The sequence below is a fragment of the Apaloderma vittatum genome, unplaced genomic scaffold (genome assembly GCF_000703405.1).
Source record: "Apaloderma vittatum isolate BGI_N311 unplaced genomic scaffold, ASM70340v1 scaffold7914, whole genome shotgun sequence".
NCBI classification, from domain to species: Eukaryota; Metazoa; Chordata; class Aves; order Trogoniformes; family Trogonidae; genus Apaloderma; species Apaloderma vittatum.
Window position 1 is genome coordinate 40,932 of NW_009710910.1, and position 8,711 is coordinate 49,642.

The window sequence follows — 8,711 nt, forward strand, 5'->3', positions numbered from 1 at the left end:
CCATGCAGAATCTACACGAGGGAACAGCTGTGAATTCAGTGCTGCAGAAGAAAACTCAAAATGTGTTATTTTCTCACATGGATGTTTTTGCATAATATTACATAAATACTAGCTTTTTTGCATTTGATTTTATATGGCTTCTTCAATTAAGAACAGAAATCCAGATCTATTCACATTACAGGGAATTTTTTCTTAGATGCACAAAGAAGGTGTTGTGGCATGTACCGTTTAAGGATCCAGTCTAGGAAGGTCAAGATTCGCTGGCAGGGTTTGCTATCTGTAAGGTGTCCTTTTTAATTTTGTTTCCTAAAAACACCTCATGAGTTTCTAGTTCAGTAGGAAGAGGGCAAAGCAGAGGGCAAATCCACATAAGCAGAGAACAGCTCTACTTTTGGCAAAGCTGGAGTCCAGTGGCTTGTGTGCTACCTCTCCTCCTCATTTCACTTATACCACTTTCCCAAATACATGGTGGCCTCTACATACTTTGGGGACATTAATTAACTAATTTCGCTTCAGTGAAGGCGCTGCTAATTGCTGTTATACTCTGTTTACAGCTGAGTTCACTAGAAGTCCTGGAGGGAACCAATTTCCTCAGCCTTCCTAAGCAGAGTGGTAGTGCCAGGGATTGAGCTCACCCTGAGAGCTGTTGTCCACCCTTAATCCCTGCTGAAGCAATTAAGCATTGAAAACACTCAGCATCTTTCAGGATAGTCCTCAGGACTAGAAAGGATCAGGCTCAAGTGAGGCCAAGGAAAAGCAGCACACCGAGCACAGCAGTCCAAGAAGGTACCAGCTGGGGTTAGATGCCTGCTCCAATTGCCGTTAACTCCTGTCGCATGCAAAGTTGATAATGGCATAATTAATAACTAATTACAACGAAAGGAAGGAGGAAATGGTACAGTGAATGCTAGCAGAATTCATAAACTCAAATGCAAGTAAAATACAGTATGTGTACAAAATAATAGTTTAGCTCCTGGCTACCTGCTGTGTTCAAGATAAACAAAAGACAAAGTAATATCTTCAGGATGTATTTGTGAAGGAAACCATTCCTATTATAAGATAAAATTGCAACAGTTTATTTTATTTAATTAGTATATCATTTGTTCTTGTATGTCAAAAGGCTAATATGCATAAAAGTTATCTTATATCTTAGGAAAAATTGCACTATAAATATTATATTGTAAAAGAAGAAGGAAAGCTGTAAGCACTGGATTGTCTCCCACCAGGCTGAACTGAATCTCACAGAAATACTCTAATTTACAGCAGGAGCATGCTGGTAGACAGGAGAGATGGTGACAAGTGCAGGCATTTAGGGTTAAAAGTGTGTGTGGACCAATTTGTAGCTGTGATGTTCCAGGAGAGTCCCAAAGAAGGAATGATACGTCTGAGACATGCTTTCTTCCCTCTGTACTGACCTACCTCTGGCTGGAAAAGGAAAGCTTCATTTCCCATTCCTGGGCAGCACCCACGTGCTCTTCCACCTCTGTCTTCTTCCCCGGCAGCTGCTCTGGCTCCTTCCCAAGGCCCAAGCCATGCATCGGGGTACTGGTGGGAAGGTTCTGTGCTCGCCCCTTTCCCTCCCCAGTGGCCCTGTAAGGCAAAGCTAGCATTTGCGAGGAAGCCCTGAGTGCTACAGGAGGTTCTTCTTGTACACACACATATATGTACATACGAATGACTGTGTCTAGCAAATGAGAAACTAAAGTGAAAGAAGTAGGACAAAATTACTTTGGGGGAAAAAAATAGTAGAATACCTTTTAGAGACATCTCTTCCAAGTTTATGCATGTGATATTGGGGACAAAGGTTTGGGTCTCACATAGGGCAGTTCAGTCCCCCTGAGTCAGATCTGTATTTTTTTGCAGTGTGAAGAAGTATTGACCAGCCAGTTAAAAGCACATCAGTGTCAGTAGTGTGACCCTGTAACAATATTTTTCTTTTTCTTACCTTTTAGTTTGAGCCATCGCAGTGTCGGCAACAATCAGAAGAAAATGCAAACGTTTGTCTCAATAGCCCAGAATGCATGGGGAATTTTTGTATCCGAAAGGAAACCTGGCTGGAAGTATCTGATGCAGCTTTTTGCAGTTTGCTCTGCAGTTGGCTTCTTCTCAAGCTTTCTCTTATTCCTTGGCATGCACTTCTCCCTGGCACACCACCCTTTGGGTCCCTTGCTGATTTCTGGATTCATCTGGATCTCGCTTTCCATTGCGCTCTCGTTTTTCAAGTACCTGCGCTGTTTTAGTGTCCTGTTCCTTCTTTCTTGTGGACTGAAAAATGGCAGGAATGAGCTGGCACAGGTGTCGTGGTGGCTGGCAACATCCAAAATATTTTCCACAACCTAAAGGTTCTGGCAGACAGCGTAACCTGTCTAGAGTATCAGCAATTTGCTTTGGTGCAATATTACGTTGAGGCAATAAAATGGATTTACAAGGTGGCCAGTTCAGTTTCCACTGAACTATTTAAAGTGGACCTAAAGCATGAATTCAGACTATCTTGTTCCGTTTCAGATAGTGCACTAAAACAAGAGCTAAATGACACAAAGCAAGAAATCCAGACAGTTGCTAACCAGATATCTTTTATGCTGACTATACTGCCCTATATAGGCCAGAAAGTATTGCCTATAGTGGGGATTCTTCTAGCTTCTTTTGGAACTGGCCTCTTTATCAAAAAATTTGTGAGCTCTCACAGTGCCAAATTTAAGAATACTTATATCACAAAACAGTTCATCGCATTCGATGAGAACGAAAAGCAACATGAAAGGCCTTGTCTTCTGCCGCTTAATAGAAAAGAAAGAAAAGAATACGTAACAATCCCATCTTTCTGCCTCACCAGGAAGGACAGAAAAAATGTGCAGTATTTTTTTCTCCCTGTAATTATTCATCTTTGCATCTGGCTTCTGTTTGCTGCAATAGATTATTTGTTTTATTGGTTAATTATTTCTGTGAAAAAACATCTCCAAGCAGTACCAGATCTAGACATAGAACTCACCGTCTTTCAGCAAGTAAGTAGTTACCAGTACTTTATATTTCTTAATTTAGTATTAAAAATAATTCCCTTCATCTTCAGCAGCTGCAGGAGCAGACATACAGCCAATGAGCTGTCCATTCTCTCACGGCATGCATTCCTTTTTAAAAAGACTCACTGCCTTCACAGATGCATATGTTGCATGGAGCCAGGTATCCACACTTTCCAAAGTGTCAGCATATTTCTAGACAATGGTAAATACATGAAGGAACACTTTCATTCCTCCAGTTACATACGTGGAGAAGACGGGAAGCTTAAAATTGGAAACTCAAAATGTTGACGTTTGTGAAGCACCACTTTTATAGTCAAAATGCGATTGTGACACTGACATGACTGATGCCTACCCAATGGGATACCTGTTGGGAGCCAACTAGCTGGGAGATGGTTTTGCAGAAAGAATCCCTGAGAGTTCTGATGGGCACCGAGTTTATGACAAGCCTGCAATGTGCGTTTACAGTGAGGAAAGAGCTCTCCTAGGCTGCCAGAGGCAGAGAATTCTTAGCTGAGGGAAGTGATCCTTCCTCTCTACTTAGCACTGGTGAGACCCAGTACAAGACAAGCATGTGATGGAGTGAGTTAAGTCAAGGATCGAGAAGATGATTAAAGAACTGGAGCATCTGTCATACAAGGAAAGGCTAAGAGAGTTGGGGCTGTTCAGGCTGGAGAACAGATGACTCAGGAGGATCTCATTAGTGTGTATAAATACTTGATGGAGGGTGGGCATAAGAAAGAAGAGCCAGACTTGTCTCAGTGGTACCCAGTGCAGGGACAAAAAGCAATGGACACAAATTAAAGGAAATTCCATTTCAACATTAGAATTTATGTTTTAAACTCTTCAGGTTATCAAACATTAGAACAGGTTTCTGAGACAGTGGAGTGAATTGTCCATCCCTAGAGACATTAAAAACCCAAGTGAACACAACCCTAATGAATCCAGCTGTAAACTCAGCTATTCTCTATTGCTCTGTGTTGTTTTCCCTGTGGTTCCATCCTTTGTACCTTGAGGACCGCTCCTTATCATGACCTGCTTTAGGTGTGACCCGAATTTGCTCTCTTTATGTGCAGTATTCACTCCTGTGGAAAGCTGGCTGATGCTCCCAAAAGAGAAAATTATGCCAGCATCACATTGGTTCTAGTTCCCCAAGTCAGATTAAAATGTAAAATTTAATCTCAACAGATTTGTCACAACAAGCCTCAGGGATGCTGACCTCAGGGAGTCTGGAAAGCTGGCTGGGTGAGCAGGACAGACTCAGTGACTTATTCAGATGTTTATTCTTGGTATGAAACGTAAAGTTCTTTATGCACTTGTACCCCTGTTTCATATTGAGTTCCTAATGTAGTTTTTTCTTTCTTATATATTAGTTCAGTTTCAGGATAAAATATACTGAGATAAATTGGAACAGGATAATGTCAAAGAAAGGCTAATAGGCTGAAAATGGGTAGCATGCTTTGGGCGTCTGATTCTTCCAATGAACACCTAACAGAAGTGCCTGGCCTCTCTTGGGTGGCTAGAAGAGCCAGAAGGAAGAGCTATATATCCTCCTGACCTGGTCAGGAAAGAGGGCTGGATGATTCCGTGTCCCTACAATGTTCCAACACACAGAGCAGAAAGTTGCCAGACAGAATGGAATACCATTCCCAGCAGCACGTCTAATTTAGTCCCTCTCATCCAGCATTTCAGTCCACAAGCAGTGCAAGACATCAGCTGTCCTAGGCAAAGGCACGTGTTAGAGGAGAAGAGGAGGTGGCTTTGTCTGCATGATAAGATCGTGGTCAGAGCCCCTGCCCAACTGGGTACTGAGATGGATGGATACACTCTGCTCTGCTGTTTTACTCTGAAGGAAGGGCCCTCCAACAGAGGATCTGAGCACATTCATGGGAGTGTGAATATATTAAACCATTATAGCCAGATTAACTAAATATTTGTCTGTTAGAGCCACTGAGAATGTAAGTTCTTAACAGTCTGAATTGTGGGATAGTCTCCCAAGAAATGGCAAAAATGCAATCTGAAACATTTATAAATAATCAATAAATACATTGGTGTAAGCATAGCATATATAGACACTGGATGGACTAGACAAATTATGGTCCTTTTTAAATCCAAATGTCCAAAGGGAGAAATTGTAAGAAAGGAGGATATCAGTACTATAATCAGCTCTTCCCCCTCCCCCTCTTTTCTTGTGCAGAGGAATGATAAAAGATTTATCATTGGCATGACAGAGTATGTTACAAAGACCGATCATTTCAAGATGCCTTTGTTTAAGCATGGATGCATCCCTCAGCCAGAGTTTCCTCTCTCCTCGACATGGATCCAGCTTGGAGTCATCATCATCTTCTTAATCATTTTTGGATTATTGTCTGGCCTGCTGACTCAACTTAAAATACTCGTGTCAAGCTCATTTTATCCTGACACTGAGATGAAACGGATACATTATTTGCATGCAAAATTACTCAAGAAAAGAGCAAAGCTAAAAGAGAAAACTGGGAAGAACATGTTTGCTAGAACGGTAAGCCATCAGCTCTAGGAAAAAAAGTAAATCTCCCTTTCTCAGGGTGGTAGCCAGATCCAGGAAATACTGAAACACTTGTAAGTTTAATTATGGACTAACTAGACTTTCCCCAGTGTTCTTCTGCACAGGGGCCAGAGACATGTTGCCTATACATGCATATAATTGCTCTGTCCTTCAAACACATGCATCAGACGTGACATGGCTACACCCAAATGACTATGTACTGGCAAGAAGATGCTCCTCAGAACTTCCCAGAGAAGAAATTTGGTTTCCATGAACATACGAAAAGTACCTCCAGCACAAAGAGTATTCCTACAATCTAGACAGCAAATGTTAGGCACCTGTGAGCAGCATCTCCATATTAAGAAAGATATGAAGTTCTTGCTTAGCGAAAGGGAAGGTGATATATCTGTTTTAAAACACAGTGGAAGTGCAACTGCAAATACCATTAGGAAATAGAACATTTTGCTTGCAAAAATATGATATATATATATATACAGACTAATGGAAGTAACAACACATGTGCATACACTTATGGCAAATCCATAATAGCTGCAGACATAGTTTGGTTTGTTTCTTTTAATAGACTTCATTACTGACTATAAGACTTTAGCGTCTGGGCAATCTCTAACTCAGTAGTACTATCATTGCATCATATTTCTATCTTTTCAGCTCAGCTTTTGGTTTCCAATACTCAAGGCAAGAGAAGCAGTGAGGAAGAAAGAAAGGAGTGTGGCAAACGACAACATCATGTGCAAGAGACCAAGCGAACCTTTGGATAAGGCTGAGATGCTCTAGCTCCACAGAAATCTGGTTTTTTGCACCCATCTTTCCTCTAGAATGTCAATTTTAAAATGTAAAAATAGGATCAAAGGCTAATTAGCATTATTTTGGAAAAGTGTGGAAAAAAAGTCATGGGAGGTAGTGTGCTCTCCACCACAGAGAGCTCCAGGTTGCATTAGTACTAGTTTTTCAATTTGGGGTCTGCATTGTCTGATAATTTAGGAATCCATGAAGGGTCTGTTCTTCTGTGCATAAAGCAAACAAAGAGCTTGGAGCTTTTAGGTCTGCAGCTCAGATCTCTTCAGGTTGAGCTAACAGAGCACGTAACTGCAGCAGCAGGTTTGCCTTCTTCACATGTGCCAGACACTGAAGATAGGAGACACAGGAGGGCTATCCATTGGCTTCTGGGCTGGCCAAGACCCTAACTAGAGGGCTTAGATGTTTCTAGACATTTCTTTCAATTTTCAACTGAGAAATATCTATCTCTCAACTCTAGCTATTTCTGAACTTGCTGAGGGGAGCAGCTCCCCCGCAGTGTACAAGGCATTTCCCAGAGGCAAGGAAATGCCCAGGCAGCAGAGAGATCTGCTAGGAGCCAGCAGCTCTCCTGGGAGATGCTGATGAGGCCTGAACTTTGCCAAAGCAATGGCAGCCATCCTCATGCCATAAAATATGTCCTAGAGAGCACATGTGACCAGAGTGTGGTGCATCAGCCAGGGCATCGGGCAGCAGTTTGCATGGCAGTTTGCCCAGGAAGGATGATGAAGCTTTGCCAGATCAACCAGGGAGCAATGGTCGCCATCCAGCAGAAAACGACAGCCTCTCTAAGCTCTGCACCCACCATGACCGAGGCAGCTGCCCAGCCAGAGCTCTGGGTGGAACACGTGGCCACCCTGGTGTCAGGGTGCTGGGTGAGCCCTGCTCCCACAGCAACAGAGAGCAGAGGAGGTGAGTAGGTTCAAGAGTATCAGAGTGTGAGAGAGGCATAGGCTTTTGGAATCGCACTCTACCTTCCCTGGGACAGGCGCAACAGGGAGACAGGACACAGCATGGGGCATTCCCTGTCCTCTGTCCATCTGGCTGAGCACAGTGACTCAAGGGACAGGGGGCAACAGCAGCAAGTTCCTGCCCATTGTAGCAGATGTGTCTCCTCTGCGACTACCCCACCTTTCCTGGTGCCTTTGCATAACAAGTGTGAAGCTTTGAAGAAAAAACTTGCTACCCTGGTGCAGCCCTCAGATCACTATCCATTATTGATTTTTCAGCTAGGCAGCAATGAAGTTGCAACCAGAAGTCTGAGGACGATCAAGGAACACATAGGAAAGGTTTGACTGATGTGGCCCTAGAGATTTAATGCAGAGCTAAAAATCCACCCAACAGGCAGTGTACTCTTGATTTTTCAGCCGCGGCAAACTTCTTTCTTTAGGTTGCATAACAGCAAACTCTACCCTGTTCCTCTATAATACATGCGTGGTCCCAGGACAGCCATTGATCGATGTCTCTGTTACCTGAATGAATAAAGGTTTATTTAAAACTTTCCAGTAGCAAATGTCAGAAGTTATTTTACACTTGAAACACTGAAAAACACCAAGTATTTTTTCTTTGGGTCTTCCAAGCAAAGCCTCACCCCTCTGTGAACAGAGGTGGTTTAGGTTGCTGGTGTGCCAACAATTTGTCTGCAGAAAATGAGGTGTTAGATTAAAGTAATGCATTATTGAGGGTTATGCTGAATGTCTGAGTGGCCAGACTATGTCCTTTTTTGCTAAAATGAGCCTTGGTTAGTAGCACAGTGTCATTTATACCCCAGGTACTACTGTCAATCACCAGTATCAAGAAGGATTCTGGTGAAAATGAAGCAAAACGAAGGTTGCTTTAAATTTGTTTTCACAAAACAGACTAGCTGTCCAGGTACTACTAATAAGGGGATACATTTGTTCACTCTTGTTATCATTACAGATGAAAGCAGAAGAGTTAAATGTCAGCAAGAACTGAGCTGAGTTCTGACAAGCTCATTGCCATCAGGAGTTGTATGTGCTCCTTTCAGTCCCAAAGGACAGGTTGGTGAGAAGCCCTGATCTCCTACTGATTAGAATGCCCAAAGGCAGGGGCAGGTGTGATTGACAGCACTACCACAAAACACTACTTGCTTCACTTGGCATAAGGAGGCAAAATTCGTTTTGGAGTTTCTCGCCTTTCCTGTTTCATCGTGTGTTGCCACTCAGCACAGCTTTTCTCTCTATTGTTCTACAAGAAGCAAGAAAAAGCTTTGCAACACATGGGCATGGCTCATCAAAATGACTGGCAGGGATCAAGGGTTGGGAGCGATACCTAAATCTGTTAAGACTTTCAGTTCTGGAGTGCACTCTCAGAACAATGCTATACCTGTACTTTGCATT

At 42.7% G+C, this 8,711-nt stretch overlaps 1 protein-coding gene across 1 annotated transcript; it reads left to right on the top strand.

The window, feature by feature from the left end:
- The first annotated feature begins 1,989 nt into the window (after positions 1-1,989).
- LOC104269907 (dendritic cell-specific transmembrane protein-like) lies at positions 1,990-6,330 on the top strand. Its single transcript, XM_009867444.1, is given in 4 exon segments — positions 1,990-2,281; positions 2,284-2,999; positions 5,209-5,529; positions 6,205-6,330. Coding segments are annotated over 4 exon segments (1,455 nt in total).
- Positions 6,331-8,711: the final 2,381 nt, after the last annotated feature.